General features: G+C 36.2%; 1 protein-coding gene across 3 annotated transcripts; it reads left to right on the top strand.

Annotated features, from left to right (window-relative positions):
- Positions 1 to 1793: 1793 nt before the first annotated feature.
- On the top strand, positions 1794 to 25564 carry LOC129259053 (protein GDAP2 homolog). Of its 3 annotated transcripts, none has more exons than XM_064098343.1 (12): positions 1794 to 1897; positions 3836 to 3989; positions 4854 to 4996; positions 6170 to 6323; positions 11343 to 11431; positions 13674 to 13750; positions 14285 to 14447; positions 15192 to 15408; positions 16398 to 16551; positions 17744 to 17938; positions 18852 to 18995; positions 20713 to 25564. In XM_064098343.1, exons 2-12 carry the CDS (start codon positions 3838 to 3840, stop codon positions 20767 to 20769), a joined length of 1545 nt encoding a protein of 514 aa, XP_063954413.1. In that variant the 5' UTR covers positions 1794 to 1897; positions 3836 to 3837; the 3' UTR covers positions 20770 to 25564. The 3 variants fall into 3 exon arrangements, with proteins under 3 accessions (XP_063954413.1, XP_063954412.1, XP_063954414.1); XM_064098342.1 differs by having other exon boundaries at positions 1802 to 1897; positions 3833 to 3989; XM_064098344.1 differs by having other exon boundaries at positions 1805 to 2195.
- Positions 25565 to 25953: the final 389 nt, after the last annotated feature.

Genomic DNA, 25953 nt, shown 5'->3' on the forward strand with positions numbered 1-25953 from the left:
TGGAAAATCCTAGGTACGCCACTGCGTTGAACCAATTAGTTTAGTTAGAATATATCATCCTTGCTAAATTGCTCTTGACTGAGGTAATGTATCACTTCTTCTACTACTACTTCTTCTACTACTTCTTCTTCTCCTTTTCCTTCTTCCTCCTCATCCTCTTTCTCCTCCTGTTCTTCTTCTCCTCTTCTTCCTCCTCCTCCTCTTCTTCTCCTCTTCTTCCTCCTCTTCTTCTTCTCCTTCCTCTTCTTCCTTCTCCTCGTCTTCCTCTCCTCTTCCTTCTTCTTCTCCTTTTCCTTCTTCCTCCTCCTCATCCTCTTTCGCCTCCTCTTCTTCCTCCTCCTTTTCTTCTTTTTCTTCTCCTTCCTCTTCTTCCTCCTCCCCGTCTTCCTCCTCTTCCTCTCCTTCCTTCCTCCCAAGTATGTGAAAAGGGTTATTTCACGTATTGATAGTTCAAATTCAAATTAGCTTATGAATTCAGTTGAGAGTGAAGACGTGCTGATGTGATATGAAGGTCACATTTAACTTTGTTCACGACATAATGAATTCCTATGACAGTGAAATTCTTACAACAAAATCAGTGGCGGATCCTTTTGGGGGTAGAAGTTACGTAAAGGATGCTTAACACCTTCTTTTTACGTTGTAGTTTAGTGAAAGATTACATATAAAAAACAAAATTATTGTATTTGATCAAATTCGATGGTGCATTTCATATGGGCCGCACGCAACTGAGATGATTTTTAGTTTTAGTTACACTTGAGTGTTCCACTCCAGAAAATTGTTGACTTGAATCAATAAAGAAAAATCAGACAAGCATAATACTGAAAATTTCATCAAAGTCTGATGTAAAATAAGAAAGTTATGACACATAAGTTTCGCTTTATTTGTCACAAAATAGTTATATGCACAATTTTGTTACATGCAAATGAGAGAAAAACGGATTATGTCCCTCACTCACTATTTTTTTTTGAATTATACAATATTTCAATTTTTACAGATTTGACAATAAGGACCAACTTGACTGAACCATAACATGTTAAACAATGGTAATTCCACATGTTCAGGGTGAAATAAAACTTTGTTTCACAGGACAATAGGAGAAAATTAGAATATTTCATGTATTAAAATACAAAAGAAATAGTGAGTGAGTGATGTCATCAGTTCCCCAGTTTGCTTGTTGGATTTTCCCTTTTTTATTTTAATCAACTTTTTGTTGGGGTGGACTTGTTCTTTAAACACCTCGGCAAAACTAATTGCTATCTTACTGTTGATCGTGGTATAAGTAGGCTTAATTAAGCGATTCACTGAGCAGAAAATGATGAAAATCTAGCATAAGATGACTTATGACAGATTTTGTTTTACTTTCGATATTTATTGAATATATAAATAATCATCACCAGTTATGACATAAATTATTATGACAGATTTGTACTTTTATAGGCTTAATATCCATAAATTAATTTCATATTTTCCTTTTCTGTTTCATTTCCTTTCTATTTTTTTTCTCTCCCCAACACCCCCTCAGTTATAAAATATGAATTTGTTCATAAAAATGTTGGGGGGCACACTTATGAATTTGTTACATTTTGTCCCCATATCTTTATCACATCAAATACGGAAATGAAGGACTTATCTTGTATATTTTCCGGTCTTCTTTTGGGGTATTGATCTGAACAGTTCGAATTTATGAAGCAATAATATTTACCCCGGTAATTTACAAAAAGAAAATATATATTTTCTAAAATAAAAGTACACTTTACTGTCAAGTCAAGTGGAATAGCGCCATCTTGTGACCAGTGATCACGTGAAAAGAAAAGCGACAGGAAATGGATCGCGAGCAACAACACTCGTCCAGTGCATGCTGTTTAGTGAAACAATTAACTTGTTAGATAGTCTAGAGGTAATACGATGTTTGCGTGATTATTATTGTTCTATTGAGTAACTTAACAAATATAGATGGCAATATCTGGAACTGTCCTGACCGTGATTTATAAAGTTAATCAGTGTGAATTGAGTGAGCACGGCCCGGCGCAGGCTTCACCCCCAATCAAAACAGAGACTCCCCCCAGAACTTATCGGGTAGAGAGCAGTTAGCACGCGCAGGCCGATCGTGATCCCGTGAGTGAGACTGAGCTGAGAGAGCTCCCGAAATACAATACAGTCTGTTGAATGAAACTTGTGTGTGTGTCGGTGGTCAGGTCAGTGGGGATTGGGTTTTACCTAGTGGGTATTTTTAAAAGAAAAATGTACGGTACCGTACGGTATTGTGACTTGCTCTTTCTGTGCACGCACCTAGCTAGAACGAAGCACTCAACTCTCAAGCATGTCAAGGCCAAGGCCCTTTTCATTATCTAGACGGGAATAACCGTCATTTCTGGGGATTTATTTAACAATTTCTGACATTTTACTATCGTTCCCATTTACCGACGGTAGTGTGTCAGTGCGAGCCTGCATATGTAATCAGGTCCACCAATTCGGGCGACCGGGTTTTGTCTAGATTTTATTTTTTTTTTTAAATTCTAAATGACATTAGGTCTATATTATCTTGAACGATGGCCCACTATTTTCGTTAGACTCAAAATTTCTAATCTTTCTTTTGATACTATACATATTCCAAGAAAATATCTAAAATATACGTTACTGGTGATTTATTCCTTATTTTTTGAAATTTTCTGCCGGAGAGGAGAAAATGGATTTACTCACGATATGCTATAATTTTATGAAGAAAAAAATCACACCAATTCTTTCTTAAATCATTATATAATCAAGAATATCTTTACCCGTCCGGTGCGCGTCCAGAATTATGATGTAATTTGTCATGCACGAAAATCATTGTTTTTCGTGGAGGGGTATGCAGCAAGTGCAATGCAAAGAAAACGGTTGGTAAATAATTTCATCATATTCATAATTTTCATAATATGTGGAATAGCAAGTGCAAATTTTTCCTGATTGTATTTCCTCTAGTTGTTTTTAAAGCACTGAAATAAAGATGTCCGGCAATAGCATACACTGCCATAGATCTACAGTGGCAGTCAGCAATCTTTGAGCATACTTTCACCCGAATTTACACTCGGGTCCAGAACAAATAGAGTGACCAAGCAAGAACAATAGGAGAACAATAGATTCACTGGACCATTTCTTTTGTTCTTGCTCGAGTGTAAAATCGAGTGTAAACTATGCTCAAAGATTGCTGACTGGGTCTACATGTAGATCATGTAGATTTAGATCCTACACACTAAGTTAACAGTTGGATCTAGATCTAGATCCAAGTCTTAATTTGTAGAGTATCCAGAGTAATGCACCCTAAATTGGACATGGGCCGAGATTCGACATGGCAAACCAACTTCACAAGCCAGAGGGGGAACAGTAGTAACTCCGCTTGTCCTCCATGATTACCACAATTGCCAATTCGTCCATGTTCCAACTCATCCACTCACCACATGATCTACCTTCATTTAGTCTAATGCCATTCCGTCCATCAACTTTTCATCTAACAACCATTTGGTTCAATCATCACTTCGTTTAATCACCAGTTCGTCTATGACCATTTCGTCTCTTAACCAGTTGGTCTAATATTCGTTTTATTTTCATTCATTTTGCCCAATTAACACTTAGTCTAATTAGACCAATTAGTATATTGGACCAACTGGTTAGACGAAATGGTGAGTGGACAAAATGGCAATTAGACCATGTGGATAGTGGACAAACTGATTGTAGACCAAATACGAGTTGGCAATTGGACGAATTGGCATTAGACCAAATGAAAATAAACTGATTACCTTCAGCAAATAATTTGTCAACCCCTATTGTAAAGTTAGCATTTGTTATCTTTCAGTAGTTATGGACGCTCTTAGTACCAACTTGGGAATAGTAGAAGAAAGTAGCCTAGAGAGATGGTCCAATACAGAGGTCCCGGGTTTAAGCATCTCTGGCGATGAAAGAGAATCCAAATTCCCTTGCAGACCGGACCTCAACAAGAAACTTGTTCTGTGGTAAGTCAAAAAAAGGAAGAGCAGAGTGAAACTATTTAAACCAGTGAATTGTATAAAGAGCAGGAAAATAAAAGAAACATCATTGAAGGTTTGAGTAAAATAAGGAATGTTTTTAGGAGCAAGAATGTGTTTTGCAGTTGACAATGAGTCGGTGGTTCCACTAATTTTTTTTATTTCAAATATTTCCAGTTTTGTGGCTGTTTAAATGTTCATTATCAATTGTCACTTTAGAGAATTTTGATTCCCCACATTTGCTTGTAAGTCTATAGGGGCATTGCAAGAAAATATTTGCAATTTTTTGGTTTCAAATTTACCGGTACAAGTGATGAGAACAATTTTAACTCAAGAAAATCAATTTGTAGTTAATGATACAAGAAGCAAACCTGCGATCAATTACAAATTTGCAATTAATAGCAAAGAGTTCTGATTGATTGTGAAACCTGAAATTGACTTGTTATCAATTGCAAGTTTCTTGCAACACTCCTAGGCCTGTATTCTGAACTCGGGTTTGAATTAAACCCTGGTTTAAAGTGGTAGTTGAAGTATAGAGAGATTTGGGGCACAAATCTTAATTAGTACATGCTCAGTTTATTAACTCATTTGACACTCAAATTGTTCACAATTGTCTGGGAATGATAACTGAAATATTTTCTTCATTATGAAAGCAAAGGGAAACAAAATGGTAAATATAAGAAGTATGCAATGTACGCTGATTTTTTTTTAGTTTTTGGCTCCCCATAATTTTAGCACAGAATTAGACCATAGTCTAAGTAGAACCTGACTTCAGAATACGGGCCCTTATGTCTAACGTACCTGCCATACCAGTGAAGTTTTCTCTCTCAATTTTAATTGTGAAATATCCAGGGATGGAGACATTTGCAATTTGGACTCCAATGCTATCGTACACCCAACCAATGAATCGTTAACAGAACCTTGCCCACTCACCAACAAGATCTTCTCAAGAGCTGGAAATGACCTTGTGCAAGAAATCCAGACATCGTTTAGAAGTAAGTAAATGCTAATCTTGAAGGCAGAGTAGGAAATCATTTGTATTCTTTTAGTGCTGTCTATTTTTCCAAACATTGGCGTGTTCCCAAAATGTCGCGGGACAAGTCTGGCCCGCGAATTGTAAAAAAAGGGGTGTAGAGTCTATTTGACTTTTCACCCGGAGATTTCTTCGAAAAGGATTTTTTTTCTCTCTCTCCTCTCTTTGGACTCCTGAGAAATTTAAAAAGGGGGGCTATAAAATATCTTGAAATTCAAGTTGAATATCATAGAAAAATTGATCGAATCCCAGGATCAAATTCCTGAAATTCCTGCTAGTTTTGAAAGCTCATTCAGGATTATTTCATTTTCAAAAGTAAAAACATGAGTAAGATCAAAGGTCATTTAAGGTCAATGAACTTTGGCCGTGTTAGGGGTGTTTGTTAAATTGGCATCATAACTTAGAAAGTTTATGGATCTACACATGTAGTTCATGAAACATAGACATGAGGGTAATCAAGTATGTTTTGCACATGTCTTAGGTCACATGATCATGGTCAAAGGTCATGTTGGGTCAATGGACATTATTTTATTATATGAGTGTTTTCTTTTGTGAATAATTATTCATTAGCTGTTTTCAAAGTTAGCACTGTTGCTATATATGCAGGCGAGACTGCCAGAGGCGTTCCACTTGTTTTTTTTCTCTTTCTTGCTTTTTATTTTTCATCTCTATCATTTCACCATTCAACAGTCCTTTGCATTCTGAGTAACCTTGTGGTAAACCGTAAGCTGCCTGTGTTACGTTTTGAAATTTAAAAAAGCCATAGAAATCATAATATTTTCATTGGACATGTGTATGATTGACTTTTGAATGTGTAATGTTGAAATGGTTTTTGCTTCTGTTCATTGTTATTATATAAAAAAAGAGAGAGATGTTTTCCCCTTTCCAAAATGTGAATTCTGTGTTCTTCATTGTTTTAAAGGTTATGATAAAGCAATGCCAAATAGTGAAAATCAAAGAAATATGTTTCTATGGAGATTAGAGGGCTTATGAAGTTATTACAACTCACAAAATTTTTTTTTGTACCATTGGCTGTATGTGTTGTTTGTATCCTATGAAAAACAAATTTCTGCATTGTTGATAATTCCGATAAATTCCTTGTTTTCTTGCTCATTTTCCCTCTCTCTCTCTGTAGTTTGTAGGACTGGTGATGCCAAGCTTACCAAAGGCTACCATTTGCCCTGTAGGTTTATCATACACACAGTCGGACCACGTTACAACATCCGCTACAGAACAGCTGCAGAGAGCGCCCTCTATAACTGTTATAGGAATGCTTTGCTTCTTGCAAAGTAAGTCCTCAAGGCCATAATTCTGTGTTTCTATTCACTTGGGTCTGCTTCAAATATACAGAGCTGCAATTTACTAGGATTTTATCTTATTTAGTAAGATTTTTAAGTGGAAAGTGACAATAAATAGGATTCTCCCTTCGAAATAGGATTTTTTTTTATCGTTAGAATGATTATTTTGATATGTTTTTCAAAAGTTTAAAGAATGATAGGATTGTAGGCTTGAAAATAGGATTAAAAGAAATAAAGAATAGGATAAATGAACGCTTGAGAACAGTTTGATTAATAATTAGAAAACTACAAGCATTTGAAAATACATTGAGCTCACTAATGCTATGGAGATCCTTCCATTGGTAATGTGACCAAGATTAGTGATGTCACACTTGAAAAAAACTTCTCTTTGTACACTGGAATTATATATCCAAACACCAGTTTTTGCTTAAACTCTATCGATGATCCATATTCTCTGTCCATGAAAAGAACACCTTGGCCCCGTCTTACAAAGAGTGAAGATTGATCCGATCATCCTCAAATGTATGGAAATCCATCAATTTTCATAATTTTTCTCCAGGAACTTTGCACAATGTCCTACAAAAAGAAGCACACTAAATTTTCAAGAAAACAATGAATGTAAGAATATTCAGCATATCTAGAAAATATTTTGAGCAAAACATACAATTTAGATGTTGACATTGATGGCATTCCATAGGTGTGGTTGATCAGATCAATCGTAACTCTATAGAAATCCATCAGTGTCATAATTTTTTTCTACAGGAAATGTGCAAAATGTCCTTTGTAAACAAAGGAGAACACACCGAACTGTCAAGAAATCAATGAATTTATGGATATATACATTCATATCTAGAAAAATTTTCGAGCAAACATGCATTTTATATGTTTACTTTGCTGGCTTTCCATATTTGCAATCGATCGGATCAATCGCAAGTCTTTGTAAGACGGGCACCTGATCTATGGATAGACTTGGTAAAGTGAGAATTTATAGAGAAGTAATGGGAGAATTGTACAATAGTGCAGGCAAAAAAGTAAATTTTGATTTTTGGGTGCTACTTTCACAAATAACTTTCTAAAGCTGCAACATTGGATAAGCTTTACATTGTAATGAATGGGAAATTTCCAGGGCTCCTTATTCAAGTTTCGAGGGCCCCGTCTTAAAAAAAGTTACGATTGATCCGATCAATCGCAACTATGGAAAGCCAGCAACATCAGCATCTAATGCAAAATAGATAATGACATTGATGGATTTCCATTGAGTTATGATTGATTTGATCAATCGTAACTCTTTGTAAGACAGGGCCCAGGACTATTTGGAGCATTTTGGGGCATTAAAATCGGCCCTAGCCCCTGTGTATTTTTTCCCTGCATTATGATATCACACATCTTAAATTACATTTACAAGGCTCTTCATGATAAAGTAATCTCAATCTTCATGCTTATATCAGTCTTGTATTTTCAAATTGTTCTCATAACTTTCATGGATCATATGCCATGATTTTTCTGTATGTATCTAACTAGTTCGTACGGTTTCACTCTTGCTGAAACCTGAGTCTGTCCGGCCAGTGTGCTGTGAATCAAAACAAGATCGTGTTGTATTGCATCATTGTTTAATAGAGTATAGATTGGTGAGGGTCAATCTAGTTTCCCCTGAAGTCTGGGACTAAACCGGATTTAAAGCCTGAATTACTTCTACTATTCCGGCTTTATTAGAGCTTTCGAGATTATTCAAGTTCAATGTACACATCCACATGTAAGTGTGCACTGCAGTGCAATGGTGACTACTGTAAATGTTAGTACTAGTGTCGGGCAAGGAAAGTGGCATGAAAAGGAAAACATGTTATGCTGTAACAGGATGGAGTAACCTTTAATTATTCTACGTACGTCCACATTCTTAAAAATAATTCACATGATCACTGGGATTGATTGCTCTTTTCTTTTTAGCAGGAAATAACATTGTGTAATATAGATGTTACAATTCCAAAGTTCATTATTGCCTCTTTTAGATACCGTATTTAACTGTTCACTGTGAATTCTTGTACTTGACTGTTATACCGCATCCTTGAGTCAGAAGCCAGGGGGTGCTTGGTGCTCACTGGAGCCCCCCCCCCCCCCGTACCCCTTTTACTTGATAATAATTAACCCTGAATAAAATACTTCTCAGATTTTTATTGACACAAATATTGACCCATTTTACTTCATGTTTTTGTTGATATGAATCTACTACTAATCAACTACTTCTACCAGTAAATAATTATTAATTTGCTATTAAAGGACAAGTCCACCCAAACAAAAAGATGATTCGAACTGAAAGAGAATAATCCAATAAGCATAACACTGAAAATTTTATCAAAATCGGTTGTAAAATAAGAAAGTTATGACATTTTAAAGTTTTGCTTGATTTTACAAAACAGTTATATGCACACCCTGGTCGGTATGCGAATGAGGAGACTGATGACATCATCCACTCACTATTTCTTTTGTATTTTATTATATGAAATATGGAATATTCTAATTTTCTCCTCATTGTCAAGTGAAAAACCAATTCCTCCCTGAACCTGTGGAATTAACATTGTTTAATACTATATGGTTCACTCAAGTTGGTCCTTATTGTCAAATATGTAAACAATAAAATATAGTTTATTCAAACAATAAAAAACAAAAGAAATAGTGAGTGAAGGACATTGATCATCGACTGTCTCATTTGGATGTCATAGAATTGTTCAGATCACTGTTTTGTGACAAAATAAGCGAAACTTTAAAATGTCATAACTTTCTTATTTTATATCCGATTTTGATGAAATTTTCAGCGTTATTCTAGTTGGATTTTTCTCTATTTATTCAAATCAACATTTTTCTGGGGTGGACTTGACCTTTAATGATGTTTGTTCAATAACTAGTATCTACTTTGGACTTTACTCTGTGGCAAAGCACATCTAATTTCGTTTTCCCCATTATGCTATCTGTTTCCAAATGAATTAAGCTATTAATATACATGTTTATTTCAAAATGACAATAGTGAAGCTTTGGGGAATTGAAACCAGCTGTTTTCCATTTCCAGAGAGATATATTAAAGGGACTGATTGCTTTAAGGGGGAAATTGAATTGCTACGCATTTTGCATTAAGAATTCATAATCAAGCAAACATGTCATGTTGTCCTTATAATTTCTCATTTTGATGAATTGTAACCTGTAGGGATTTTGAACACTGACTACATAAATTTGGAAATGTTGTTTTACTTTGGATATAAATGAATTACCGGTACCTCTCTGGAAAAGTATTCTTCAATGTTTGCATACATTTAAATATCTTGAGTGAGAAAATAACACTTGTTCGATCTTCATTACCTCTCAACTTTACTTCCCTTAATAAAAGAGTACGTTAGCAGTTCTGTGTACAATGTTTTTTTTTATCTAAATAGTACTGTAAACATAAACAGTACAATCAAGTTTTAATTGAAAGTCTGTGACAAACCAGGGTAACAACCAATAGTAAAGATTGAGTGTAACTTGCTTGATAGTGTTTAATGAGATATGTGTTGCATTCATGATTACAAAAAGTGTTTCATATACTGATACTAGACTCCATGCCCCCACATCTTGAATCTTGAGATTAATCTTAACCCTGAAACAGCCATGGTCGAGGGGTGGGGTTGATTCAACCCCCCCTCGACATTTTTTCATTTGTAATTGTTGGCAATGTTATAAAGAATATTAACACCAAAAATTAGGATTCTAGGAGCTTTTTATAGTGAATTAGAGCAAAAAAGATATTATTTACACATACATGTAAATTAGCATAATTAATCTATTTAAAAAATCTGATGATTTCAGAAATGTTAACTATACGGCCTTGTAGATTACATCCCACTGTATTATCATACCAATTTTCACGGCGTTTGCTCGATCGGCGGCAAAATCTCAAGGGGGGTTGATTCAACCCCCCCTCCGGTCGTATACATGTAACACCAAAAAAGCCCAGTCTGGTTTGGGTTAAGATTTAAAAAAAAACCCAACCCCCTCATTCCTTTCTGAAAGAAAGAATTAATAGAAACACGAAAGACAACCTCATTTTAAAGTGATGTAGCACAGTGTCTCAACAGTGAGAAGAACGCCCCCTTCCCTGGTACATCAAACAATAAAGGAGACTATTCAATTTGTGCGATTGTTACTTCAGTCATATAAACTTGCAGCTCTGGATTCCCCCAACTTGGATATACAGTAATGTAGATTAGTGAAGTGAAGGAGATTGTTTGGTTAATTTTGACCAATGGCTGGCATCCCGGCCAGGTGCATTCATTGAACGTATTTGGGCTGTGTTGGAAACTGAAAGTAAATTTAATAGCCATAATGGACCATCAAACTTGTGATATCATATTGAACTGATAATGCTTGTAAATTATAATGATGATTATACTGTACATTGTATTTGTGGTTCCATTTTTTTTTTACTTGTAAAAAAATTATGGGATTTCAAATCTGCCTACGTACATGTACATTGTTGATATACATGTACATGTACATGGTGTGTAAATCCAATTAATTCAATAGATACTGCAAGTGATTGTTTATTATCTAACAGGCACATTTCTGTCTAAGGTGTACAAAGAATGTGTCATCATCACTCTACATATATGGTGCCAAGATCATCTATTGTGGTGCTCATGAACAGCTCCTGCATAGGGAAATGCATCTTAGGGTTAAACATGTCGTTCCGATGTTATAAGTGCCATATAAAAGCGGGTTATTATTATTATTTGATCATTCTTTATCTTTACATGTATGTTTTCAAAGTTAAGTTTGAGACAATTGCTATCACAATTCAATCTCATGACCAGAGGAGTGTTGCATTAAACAAATCATAGTGATTTTCACTGACAACTTATCTTGGAGCCAATCAGATACGATGATTTCAGTAGCTTATAACAAAAAGTCAATAAAAATCACTATTTGATTCATGAAATGCTCCCCAGAGCTATCGGTAACATTTGATTCCCACTCTCTTTACAGGGAGCAGAAGATTACATCATTGGCTTTTTGTGCAATTCACACCGTAAGACGGAATTACCCCCCTGAGGACGGGACACACATAGCTCTCAGTAAGTACCTGGAGGGAGTTTCACAAAGCTGCGGACCCGTACATGTAACAGTTTACAAATGACTTAATGCACGACTTGTCAAAACTGCTACACTGCCTGTTTAAAATATTTTCACATTGTCTTCTTTAAAAAAAATCATGAAATCACTCAAAAAGTACAAGCGATTAAAACATTAATTAAAAGTATGTACCATGTACTTGTGTTTGTAATATCCAATATACAACAAACATGAATATATAGGGGAAGGCGGGGTAAGTTGTGACACTTTTTGCATTTTGCATGCTAGAATTGATATGACTAATAATATTGTAGTATTAAGTACCTTGCCTTTAAATTTGATTCTTGGGAAATATTTTTCATCTTTATATAACTTTCTACCCCCACACTGAAAGTCACTGTGACCTTTGAAAAAAACGATGTCAAATGGCTCAACTTGCCCCATCTATGGGGTAAGTTGTGCCACCTTCTGGGGTAAGTTGAGCCACAAAAACTATGTACAAAATGTATGCAGGAAGAACCAGCATGTCAATTTTTATTTAAAGTCATTTCACTTGCTAATTCTCTATAAATACTAACATCCTCTAAAAGTAAAAGAACTGTCATGTGAATTTGCTCCTTTCTGTCTGCATATCAATGGCTTTTTAAGGTTTGTTTTTTGTTTTTTATACATTACCATAAGAATTACCATGGCTCAACTTGCCCCATGTTGGCTGGCACAAATTACCCCAGTCCGAACTTAATGCGGTATTTTCACATCCACACATTTCTTATGCATCCATCATGTAAAAGACTATGACAAGAATGAGAATCCATACCTGGACTATCAATATTGTTCTTATTTCTTTTATATCTAAAGACGTGTGCGGGTAAAAAGCACTGATCTATTTCACACCCTTTTTTACTTTTTTTGATGAAATTCATATTTTTCCCTCTAAAAAGTAATATTTGTTTCAAAGTTGAAAACAATGTGGTGGGAATAAGGGTTATATAATGGGTCATCCATGCATGACACCACCACAATGTCTGACTCATTCATTATTGGCCTGGGGGTGGTGGCTCAACTTGCCCCTATGCTCAACTTACCCTGCCTTCCCCTACTATGTTTTGTCCTAGTTTTGTCAATAATGCACATTTATAAGAATACACCAATATGGAAGAAAAAATAAATAAATTTCTCTTGCACCCTCCTAACTCCTTGTGGGACAGAATTCAAAACAGAAAGTATCACCAGTCATGTGCTAAGTTGTTCATAACTTAGAAACAGCTTTATTTAAAATAAAAAAAAAAAAAAAAAAAAAAACATCTGGAACAATTGACATTTTCATAGTATTCAGGATATGCACACACACATATCCCAGATCAGGAAATGGTAATTTTTTTTTTTTGAGGGGGGGATTACCAAGACTAATGGCAAAGCAAAGCAAAAGTACTTTGTTTGTTGCTCCTATTGCAAATGTAATATTATTGTTTCCTTAATATGTGTCTTGTTGTCATGACCATGAGGAATGAATTGTTCTTTGAAAAGATTGAATTTTTGTTTTGTGGAGTTGCTTTTTTCATTTTGATTTTGTATTATGATGTACATTATTATTTGGGGGGGGGGGGGAAGGGTGTTGGGATGATCCATGAGGCATGTAATTCAGCAAGGGAATAGATAATTGTTTCAGCTGAAAGATTTTATGGGCAAGTTTTTAGTATTACTGTGGTGCAAGATAAATGCCAGTTGTTAGTAATGATTTAAAAATGAGCTTGTACAGAATCAAATAAAATGATGTGTGACCAAGAATTCCGGAAGAAATTGACAAAAATAAGCTTGGTATTCCAGCCAGATGCCAGTGTCCCGTATCACAAAACTTAGCAATAAATCGTACGCTTGATTTTCACGATGAATTGTTCATTGTAGTCAATGCAATCAATCGTAGAAAAATGTTCAACGATCATTGCTAAGCTTGTGTTCCCTTACAAAGCAATAATAATATTTTGTCCCACATGTGTTTGTCTTTGTTGGCGTTCTTCAGTGTGAACGTTTTTTAGCTTACCATAGATTCCATGATTTCACAAAGTTCAGTTTATGTGATGAACCAGCTCTAGATCTATGAAAATATTGTGACTTTGTAATTAAAAACCTTGGTTTTGATAATTTTCTCATGAATTTTATGAAATCAATTTTTATTGCAACTAACATTATTTTATCTTTAATACCAAGAAATTTAGTGCTTTTTGTATCCCCCCACCCCTTCAGGAACAATTAGAAGATTCCTAGAAAAGCATGGAGATTCTTTTGAAACCATCGTGCTCACAATGATGGGTGTTGACGAGGTAAGAATAAATCAGAAATAAGAAGCCAGCTGTATTACATTTAGACCCCAGTTGTATAATAGTATTATAAATGATAATATTTCGCTTTTATATCATGTTAATTATATGGGAACAACGTCTCCAAGTGCTTTACATATTACCTCGATCAGTGAATTGAATTGAATAACTTTATCATCCATAAAGGAAATTATTTTTTAACTGGTTTACACACATGTATATATACAGAACAAAACAAAAAATGGTGATTTAACATGTCAACATAAGGAATTTGTTTTGACTCAAGTGGCAAAGTGTGGATTAATGCCTTGCCAAAGGATGCCAATAGGATTTTGGTAGTATTTGAACATGCGACCCTCTATTTACGATGCAAGAGTCAGAATTGCTATGCCACGACACTTCCACATGATAAGCTGAACTTCCTAAAATGCATACATGTAGGTGGGTGTGATACTGGTTTATTGGGTTTCCTGATACAGAGGACAGAATTAACTAAGTCATCTTTATGTTTTTTTCTGCTACTGTTGACTGTTGCAGCAACTATACAGCGAGTTGCTGCCACTTTACTTTCCACGAACAGAGCTTGAGGAGCAGTGGGCTATCGATCTTGTCCCAGAGAACGTCGGCAACGAGGATGGAGAGCCAGTTATTGCAGAGAGAAAAATACGTATCATGGGCGGTCCTACGAGAAAAGAATCAGGTAAGGGATCTCTAGTCTGCTGATGGTCCTGATTGATACTTAGAGTCAGTTAATATTTGGATCTCATTACACAAACTTATCAATAGTATAAATTGGGGCTGAGTCAAAACGTTTCAATGCTATTCAAATGACAGTTAAAAGCATAAACGTTTACCTTTTTGACAACCATTTAAACCGTATATAGATCCAGTGCCAGGGAAGGGGGGGACACCTTCAAAAAAAGTTGCTGAAATTTCACTTTACATGTTAATATTAATGAAATGGACATCTATTTTCCATATTTCTTTGTAATTATTTTGACTTAGTTGGAAACCACCAAGAAATAAAGAATATTCACCTTTTCCTGGACTCAGAAAGATTGTATTATGATGTTGAACTTGGGAGATATTTTAGTCCCATATGTAGACTTTCATGGTGTTGACAGAGTTTAAAATGATCAAAAAACGATCAATGATTGTTAATATTGCAGCACCACGAAAGTCTATATGTGGGACTACATTATAAACCAAGAGCAGTGGGCTATCGATCTTGTCCCTGTGAATGTCGGCAATGAGGAGACGGAGAGCCCGTTATTGAAGAGAGAAAAATGCGCATCATGGGCGGTCCTACTGAAGGGAAGCAGGATCTCAAACAGAGCTCCATATGAGGTGGAGCCAGAGCCATATGATGTGGAGACGGAAAGGAGCTGGTGATTCTGAAGATTAGTTTCTATTAAATTGACTTCTCTTTTTTTTTTTTGTTCAGAGGAGGAGGCAGCCTATGAAGAAGCCCTTGCGGAGGAGCTGAAGGGGAGCAGGATCTCCAACGGAGCTCCGTATGATGTGGAGCCGGAGCTGGAAAAGGAGCTGGAGATCGGGAAGCACGCGTTCACAGCCATGGAGAAGAACCCAGACTCTGTGAAGAGGCAGAACCAGAGAGCAAAGAGGTCGGTTATCCCTGCAGAAGCAGAACAGAAGCACAGGTAGGTTTCCCCCTGGGGAGCTTTTCATCAACATTTTTCATCCGACAAATTATCAGATTGGACAGCTCTCATTGATTTTGATTGGCTGAGAAACAAGTCCATTTATGAAATGCTAGCCTAGTTTGGGTGCGTCTCCAGGACAACTGGCAATAATCACTTCTTCCTAATTGTCTCTACAATGGAACTCCATCCCATTTCTGTCACCAACAATGCTTAGATATTATTAATACATGAACCATTGCTCTCACAATATCAAACTTTATGTATTGTATTCATATGTTCCAAGTTATTTTAGTGGGGTAGCCTTGTCAGTAATTTGGACAAGTTTTCCCCAAGGGCCCTGCACACAAATATGGTAAGGTCCCCCAAGTCTGTGCAGTCCCCCTTGTCTGCGCACATGCATGTCTGCGCACATGCGTATCTGCACGATTCTAGTAAGAGAAGATACGCAACAACCATAAACTTTACACATGTAATACATAAAAAGATATTTATTGAAAAATCTGACTCGAAATGGTGGAAAATAAATGAATTTCGGGCATTTCATCATGGTGCCTAAAAATGCAGCCTTCCTCATCAAATTCCTTGAATTGTGTGAAAAGTGAGTGGGTGTGCAGACATGGGGCACCTACTTTTTGGTCAATATGAAAATGACTGGCCAAGGTTTTTTCCAAGAAAATCATATTTTTCTTTCACATTTTTATGAGATTCTGGCACACCTACTTATAAGAATATAAAGAACATTATCAACTGAAAATTTTTGTGAAATAAATTAAATTCACATTGAATTTTAACTCAAACAGTTAGGTGCGCAGACATGGGACCCTCCATCATACACATAATTAATGCACTAGTGTATATTACGGAACAACCAAAGTAACAAATTTCAAATGATAACATGAAAAGACAACACAAGTAAATGAACCAACGGATTATTGATAAAATGAAAGAACTTGAATACCAAAATCTCTTCTCAAACCTGTTAACAGATACGAGAGGTTATTAAGGAAAGCTCGGCAGGAAGATTTGTCAGACATTGCGGCTCATCGGTGTATCTATGCTACAGGACATGACATCCATGGCCGTCCAATCATTGCCTTCGTGGCAAGAAATTTCCCTGCACATTCTATTGACTTGAACAAGGTAAGAAGCAGGGACAAACTTACATGGGGGCGACCTTGTGACTAACTAGAAAGAAAAAAACAACAACAAACAAAAAGAAAAACAATAGCCTTTGAAAATGACAAAGAGCACCAGAAATTGTCATAGAGTCCAGTGTTAACTGGAATGCAATCAAGCATACTTGGTGTGGTGAGCTTAAAAGCAGCCCTCAAAAAAAGAAAATTGATCTCCTAAATTTTAATATTTGAAATCAAGTTCACTATTTTAGCTTCTACAGAGAACTGTACCTGGCGACATATCGTGGGTTTCGAGCTGGTATTTCACATATGTGCTGACCTTCTGTATAAAGTGTATACTCTTATGTACGCTTTTAAAAAGGCAAGAGAGTACTTTGAATGAACATCCAGTCTAGATGGTGGGGTCCCTGGCATTCCATAGTTGTGGTTGATGAGTTTAATAACAATTCTCAAAAGACCAAGCATAATTATTGTTCTTTTCAGAGCTAACATAGATTCAAGAAAGAATAACAAACAGTCCTTTTCAGGACTTTATACATGGTGTTTACTGTTAAAAACTTTCATTATTCTCTCCACCTTGGAAACCTTTAAAGATCATCATAATTATTGTTGTTGTTGTACACTTCATGGTTTGGGTCACATGATATCGAATTGAAAATCTTACTAGATTGAGAAGAAATTTGTGAAGGCGGGAGGAAAAAAATAGTGAATTTGATTGCATTTTCCCATTTTCAGGTAAATCATGTGGTATCTATTAAAAATCTAATGTGATTTTAAAAATATCTCATGAATACACAAGGAAAATATAGTAAACTTGGTTGCATTGCTCCATGTTTTAGGTCAAATGGTATTACTTATAAACCTTACATGATTTTTTCAAAAATAGCTCCTAAATACAGGAGGATAAAAATTGTAATCTTGTTTGCGTCGTTCCATGTTTCAGGTCAAAGGGTATGGACTAAAAAATACCTTGTGAATACCAGAGGATAGAATTGTTGTACACAGAGATTTCACTTTTTCCTGGGGTGTGAGAGTCAGCTATTTTTGCTTTTGGTTTTCAGCTTAATTTCAACGTATTTTGGCTCTTCTCTGTACACAAGTAAGGGAGTCCATTCAATTTCAGCTACTTTCAGCACCCTTCAGGTGTTTTTCAGCTATTTTTACTTGTGAACACTCCATTGATTCTTTATCTCTAGGTACTACTCTACGTCATCCACCTCCTGGACTCCGTGGTCAACCAGGACTACGTCGTCGTCTACTTCCACACGATGAGCTCTGCCGACAACCAGCCAGAGCTGAGCTGGTTGAAGGATGTATATCACATGGTGGATAATAGGTATAGGAAGAACCTCAGAGCCATGTATATTGTCCATCCCACTTTTTGGTCCAAGGTGAGACAGTGTGGATAGTCTTAATGGTTCAAGAGGATACTAGATATGTTGCGTGAGTAAGGTCCAATATTGCATGAATCATAGCTGAGTGCGATAATGGCCCACAGCCTGAATAAGTGGAATATATCTGGTATCTCTATTTATGAAATACTGACCACAAATCACCAAGTCCCCAAACATGAATTTTGAGATGCTTATTGATCTTGAAGAAGCACACCGTAAGCTTAAAAATGATGTATTACTTGTCAGAATTGATCCACAACCACCCACATAAGTACGGGTACAGTGCACCTGATCGAATGTAGCAGAAATTCAGTGAGAGTTTTTTTTTTAAATGAGGAGAAAACAAAATTGATAATTTGTGGGTCACTGCACTCACTATGCACTTTGATTACACTATGCAATCTCAGTGAAACTTTCAAGCTGTATGGAAAAAATGGTGCAATAGAAGGTCTTTTTATTTTAAATTTAACTTCAAATTCTGACAGAGGAAGAACTACTTCAGGGCCCCGTCTTACAAAGAGTTATGATTAATCCAATCGCAAATCTATGGAAATCGATCACTGTCATAATTTTTCTACAGGACATTTGCAAAAATGTCTTTTTTAAACAAAGGGAAATCTCCAAATTGTCAAGAAAACAATGAATTTATGAATATACATTATATCTAGAAAATATGTTGAACAAACATGCTTTTATAAGATGCTGACGTTGCTGGCTTTCCATAGTTACGATTGATCGGTACAAGCGTAACTCTCTGTAAGACAGGGCCCTGATAAGAGGTGGCAGGTCACATTAATGAAAATTGGATTCATAAGTAGTTCATTTAATCAAAAACTTTCTTTCTCCCTACCTCTCCTTTCCATCTCCCCCATTTTAATACTCATTCCCTTTTCTTCATCTCTGCCCCCAGTTAGTGACCTGGTACTTCACGACGTTCACGGCATCTAGCATCAAAAGCAAAGTCCACTCCATAGGAGCCGTCCATTATCTCTACAAAACCATACACCCTGACCAATTGGACATCCCTCCCTTTGTAATTGAACACGATATGAAGGTAAGGTAGTATGTTGTAGTGGAGCAGTATATCATGTAATGAGAGGGGACGCAGCCGTTTGAATTCCTTCTGCGCGCGTTGAAATCAACCAAGTATGGACATTATGGCACAATACTTTTAGAGAAGTGAATGATGGATACGCATCATAAATAAATGTGTTTGTTAAAGAGGAAAATGTTAATTTGCCCCTCCAGCATTAGAATTTTGATTGTCTATTTCCATCACATTTATCTTTGGGGCCAGTGGGCAAATAGAAAATCTGTAAAAAATATTTTTTTTAAATAGTGAACAAAAATGTTGAGCTTTGCAAATCAAGATGCGAACCCCGCCCTTCCATGAAAAAAATCAAGGGCGAAACACCACCACCATCCCCCGAGGATCGCCGCCTATGCACAGGAGCGAGACGTTGCCCAGATTCAGAAATCTGCTTTGTCTATGGTCAAAGTCTGCTCAAATTATGGGAAACCAAGTGTTACAAATAACTATTTACACTGTTAATTTCCTGTAATTACTGCATTCTGTTTTCTTGCTTCAATATATTGTGGTTATCATTGTTAGGCATTTGTTTTGTTGTTTGTTTTCATCTCGTTGATTTCATTCATTTCAGTGGTACCTAACTAAGATTGATAAAATACAGGTAACTTTGCCAAAGTCAAATCTTTTAGGACCAGTTGAAATTGACCGGGATATTATAATGTTTGCATAATGTGGTCTGAAAAATTTCTTTGATTTGTGGGAATTGTATTATCCTTCCTATTATTTTCAAACCGATCTTTTAAGCATTTTGTTTTATTTATGCAGACAAGAACATGCTCTTTTATCCTACATTCAAATAAATGAAAATGCTATATGCATTCTTGGTAACTAGGTGTGCACTTGTTAAAAAAACCAAAAAACAAACATTAGGGGGCCACTTCATAAAGCTGTTTGTAAGTTACAAACGGCTGTACAAACAAAATAATTTTTTGGTGATCCTTCTTGTGCTAAACAACACCCCAAATTTTCTTTATCTTAACATGAGTAATGTGAGTGCATTCCCATTCAGATCATAAAATATACAGAGATTTTTATTTCAACTGAATGGGAATCAAAATGACCAAGAGTGTGATTTGACCTAAGGAAGGGTCTTCAGTCGCTTTTAAAGTCACTCGTAACTTACCAACAGATTTATGAAGCACTACCCATATTCCATTGAGCTTTTATTTAAACTGGTGGGTGATTGTAAGTTACAATCGACTTTACGAACAACTGGTGATCGTCATTCACCACAAGTAAGGATACCTGTCGTTTGTAAAGTTGCTCGTAATTTAATTGAGCTTTTATTCTGACTGGAGGGTGTTTCATAAAGCTGTTAGTAAGTAACAATCGACTTTACGAACAACTGGTGATCATTTCTTAGGAACTAAACCAACACAAATGGAAATCTGGTGAGTGATCATTCACCATAAGTAAGGGTACCTCTCGTTTGTAAGTTGCTCTTAATTTACTAACCGCTTTAGGAAACACCACCCAGATGCCATTGAGATTTTATTCTGACTGGTGGGTGTTCCATAAGGCTGTTTGTAAGTCACAAGCCACTTGAAGAGCGACTGGCGATGAAGGATATCAGTCGTTGGAAAGTCGCTCATAATTTACCAACAGATTTATGAAACCCACCCAAATTCCAAATCCTGTCTGAAGACATTATCAGTGTAAAATTTTTAATTTCTCTTTACAGGTAAATGGTCCCAACTACAAAGATATGGATGAAACAGATGCAAGCGGTAGTCTCTGATTGGACAAAGAAACAAAAAACTCAAAGAGAAATCAGTACTGTTCCGCCTTAGTGCCCCAATGAGGGTGTGTTAAGATATGTTTTAAACAAGTGAAGTGACTGAATTAGGGTCTTTCCATGCATATATGAATGTGGTGAAGTTACTTAATAAGGGTCTGATCACAGTGATTCACACATGCAGGTGAAATGTCGATTAATCTAGAAGTGACTTGACAAGGATCTATTCACACATGTTCCCATCTGGGTCCTGTAACACAAAGGTTAGCGATTGATCGTACGCTTGATTTCTACGAATGATTGTACATTGTAGTCTATGGAATCAATGGTAGAAAAATGCTCTACGATCATTACTAAGTTTTGTTTTACGGGCCCCTGGTGTTGTTACTTGACCTTAGTCTGTCTGTCAAATTTTGTATCAGTCTGGTCAAGTGACCGATGGCACCGATGGGTCTGGTAACACTTGTTCCGAACTAGTGAAGTTTGTTGACAGGTGTCTATTCATAGAAGTTCCAATATGGGGACTCCTGTTCACATATGTGCCATCCAGGTAAAGTGACTTGACAATGGGTTATTCACATCTAGTGAAGTTGCTTTATCAAGGTCTGTAGTGGTCATACATGTTCCAAGTTGGTGCAGTAGCTTGCTTTGGAGCAGTTTAAATATGGCAGAAAACCATGGTAGATCACAACAGTTGGGTTTGATGTAACTCAACTCTACACCCACTCTCTCCCCTCTTATGAATTAATCACAATGTCACTCTTAAAAGAAAAAAGAAAGAATTCATCTGTCTTCCTATGTAACTTAAAGTTAATGTGAATTGCTCTCAGACTAAGATACAGCTTCATGACAGAGGTTTGAATCCCCTTCTGGATTAAGCCCCCACCTAGATTTTATTCAAGCATGCACACACTGAATCATAGAAAATTAAGTATTCTCTTCAGGTAAGCAGATACTGAATGTGTCCCTTTGGAAGTGCAAAGAATATTTGAGTTGTAGGTGCTATACCATAACAGAATATTATTATTATCAATGCTTATTTTAGAGCGATTGAAAAATCTAGGTGGGGGTTAATCCCTCGGTAATCAAACTTTGTTTGTGAATTTGAGCCTAAAAGCTTGTCAGATTCTATTTTTATATCAAGAGTGATAGGTATGTGAATATTGTGTTATTTTATTTTTTATATTAAATCATGTTTTATTTCCTTGAGTAGCAGTGACAAAAAAATAATGTGAGCGATTGGATTGTAAGATGAAATAAGAGATCCATGAAAAATTCATGTGCTGTCTTACAACTGTTTAATTAAAGACGAAGTGAATTTTTGAGGGGTCTGTTCATAAAGAGGTACAACTAATGTTACTTTGCCATTATGGCAACTACCAACAGCCAATCGAAATCAAGGTTTCCATGGAACCTACAACAACATAAAAGTTACAACACTTTATGAAACGGGCCCCAGATGTATCGGTTCTTGTCCGGAATCCGGTGAACGATTGTTTGAATCTGTGGTGTAGCAATGATGCTTGTACTTGTTTGGTTTATTGGCTGTCCTTCTAAGGGTGATTTAACAGGATTCTCAAAGCCTGTCTAATGGGGCATTGCAAGAAACTTGCGATCAATTGCAAGTCTATTTTCATTCCCGAAATCAAGCATATTAATTGCAAAATTGTGATTGATTGCTAATCTGCTCCATGAAACAAGGAGTGTAATCTGATTTGCTAAAGCTAAAAGTGATCAATCAATTGTAAAAGAATATTTTCGATTGATTGCAAATATTTTCTTGCAACACCCCCTAAGGCTTTGGTAAATGGGTCAGTAATGTGAATTATACTGAAGTATCAATTAACATTCCAATTGTATAAAAGTGAGTGGCTGTGGATATTTTCATCAGCCATTGATTCTCTGAAAATTAGGATTTTGAATTTATTAGATATCTAGCACCCTCTCTTAGTACTGTATTTGTTTGTCTCCTAAACGGACCTTTTGAATACTTGTCTGACAAATTTTGTAATTAGCTTTTAGAAAACTATATGCAAATATCATATCTTGAAATTCTAGTTCATTTCATACTTCAGAAGATGTTTTATATGGAATAATACGTACATATAAAATCGTTTTGAGCGCGCACTCAATCTGAATGAATACTTAGCTTACAAATTTGTTTTTGTGTATCAGAAAACTATGTATGTGAGCGAGCACTCAATCAAATTGAATGAATACTTAGCTTACAAATTTGTTTTTTTGTGTATCAGAAAAGTATGTACAAAGGTCATATCCTGCTTTTTTAGTTCACTCTATACTTGATAAATTGTTGTATGTGAAAAAAAACGCATAGCTTGCCTAACCTAGCAATTAAAAAAATTGTCTGTACAACTGACAAATTTGTCAATGTAGCCTGAAGCAAAAAAAAAAATTATAAGAGATGGTTGAGACATTTCTTTGAGAATGAGCTTGATGTATTTTCATTTACGTACAGTTTCTGTTTATGGTAACTCCTGTAGGAACTCGGAAGGACAGCATTATGCTGGTAAACGCCAAGCTGGTATATAACCAATTACCTAGGAAACATTTTTACGTCTAGGTTAATCATTCATAATGGCCGACCTTATAGACGGCAGATATTACTCTCGGGCCTTTTTATCAAAGTGGAGACAATGGCAGAGTGAGGATTTGAACTCACAATTTTGCGATTGTGATTCCAATGCTCTAACCACTGGGCCACACGACCTGTGTGGTCCAGTTAGTAAGTCCATGCCTGCCAACTGTCCAGGAGGGTGTTTCATCAAGCTGTTTGTAAGCTACGAGTGACTTTACGAACAACCGGTGATCCTTTCTTGAGGTACATTATGCGCACCAAACTTTCATTGGATGTGGAATTAGCTCCTAAGAGAGAATCACCAGTTGCTCGTAAAGTCACTCGTACCTTACGAACAGCTTTATGAAACACGCACCTGGGCTCCATAACACAAAGCACAACGATTGATCGTACACTTGATTTACGATTGATTGTACATTGTAGTATGTGCAATCAATCATGAAAATTTGTCCTACGATCATTGCTAAGCTTTGTGTTACGGGCTCCAGGTTTTTGGTGATAGAGGGAGCCACTCCAACTACTCTGTCTCTACTTGGATTTTTGTGAAAAATCTGTTTTTCTTTGTAGGAAACTTGACAACGTCCCTATTGTCAGCCTCTGTCTCCCCAAATGTCCCACTCTTTTGGGATTCAAGATTGGCAGGTACATGTAAATGTATGTAAATATAGATCATTATATTTTAGCAATGTGCAATCTTTCATGTTTGAGCGCGAATCATGTAATTACGGAGCAACGTGTGTACAGGTCTAGGCGGGTGTTTCATATAGCTGTTTGTGAGTGACGAAACGATTTTAGGAACGACCGGTGATCCTATCTTAGAAACTATATCAACACAAATGTGGTGTGTATCATTTACCACGAGAAAGAGTCACCAGTTGTTTGTAAAGTTGCTCGTAACTTACGATCACATTTATGAAACACCCACCAGTGGGGCCCTTGTTCAAGGGAAGCTTCCCCTCCCAAAGTCAAATCCCCTTACCCGACACCAATCCAATCACTACTCAGTGTTGTGAAGATTTGGCGCTTGGTTGGGATGTTGTGAGTATCCCTCTACTGTTGGCTTTGGGGAAGTTAGCTTTCCTCTTTAATGCTCCATCTACTGGTACATGTAGGTTCGTTCATTAATTTTGACCCATTTTACATTAATCAGCTTCCCCCCCTTTTTTTGGAGGGGGGGGGCGGGGGAGGGGTGGTTAAACAACTAGAGGTCAAAGTAGATTCAGTTTCCCGTATTCTGAATTCAGGTTCAATTTAAACTGTGGTTGAACTATGGGGAGCCAAATGTGGCAAAAATCTTTACAACAGCTTGTAGATGTAGTGCCATCACATTGTACACTCAATGCATTGCAGACCATCTTGATATGAATAGTTTTGTTTATCATTCATCATGAGAAAGAGCCCATTAAACCCACAAGAATCAAGCTGATTAAACATTATGTTAAACACAAACAGCTTTCCATAGTTTTAGCCCAGACTAAGACCATGCTCGAAACTGGAGTTCAGGAATCGGGCCATTTTACCACATATACATAAACTATATATCAGATACATTATTTTAACACACCTTTGTATAAATGAAATGAATGGCAGTAGATAAAGTGGTTGTCGGCCAATCAGCAATTTATTTGTGGAATTTAGACGCTTGGTAAATTTTTTGGAAAAGTTCTTCCTTGTGACAGTTCACTGCATATTCTCCTTCAATTAGTATACTAGGGTCAGGGTTACAACACTGCATGTGTTCTGGGCCAATAACTTGAGATACAGCATTAACAATCTCACATTTTTAAAAACCTATTCTTTTACATGCCTGTGCTTAAAAACTACAAAACTCTGTACGGGGTTTGATAATTGGGTGAACAAGGGTTTCAGAATCAAACGTAATACTTTGCTCAAATTGTACATTTTATCATGTATAGCTTAGCATACATTGAAAGATTTTCTTCATGAATTAAAATTGTCTTGTATGTCGGCATGTTTCATGAAAAAGAAATGTATTGTGAAGGTCACATTTTGTAGATCAGTACATTATTCAAATTGAGAAAATAATTTATTATGAAATATTTGCTTTATTATATTACATGTATATCATGATTTATTGATGTTTTGTATCATATTTTGATGGTATCTCTGAAAGCTACTTTGTGCTGTATGTTTATGAAATTTATACAGATATCTAATAAAAGAGATAAACTCACATTAAAACAGAGTCTATGAATAATGAAAAAAATCAATGAATTTGTATTTTTAGTCAGTGCAGGCAACTCTGCCTTAGGCGACTTTCCATAAGTCAAATATTCACCCAAGTCAAAACAATTTTTAGCCAAACTATTCAAAACCTTGTTTATACCTCATCTAAGTGGATTTTCTCATAAGTCGGAACAGATTTCTCTGGCCCAAAAAGATTCAAATTTGGCAGAGCTACCTGTATTTCTTGTAGTGGAGGAATATATGTGTTAATTAAAGGGGTTTTGCTTTTCAAGTTCTATCAGCCAAAAAGATGAATCGGCTCCAACTCTCAAAGCACCGTACTTAGGTCCTGAGCAACAGTCATGCATGATTGCAGTATACATATATAAATACATGTACATGTA

This window comes from Lytechinus pictus, chromosome 4 (genome assembly GCF_037042905.1).
Source record: "Lytechinus pictus isolate F3 Inbred chromosome 4, Lp3.0, whole genome shotgun sequence".
NCBI lineage: Eukaryota > Metazoa > Echinodermata > Echinoidea > Temnopleuroida > Toxopneustidae > Lytechinus > Lytechinus pictus.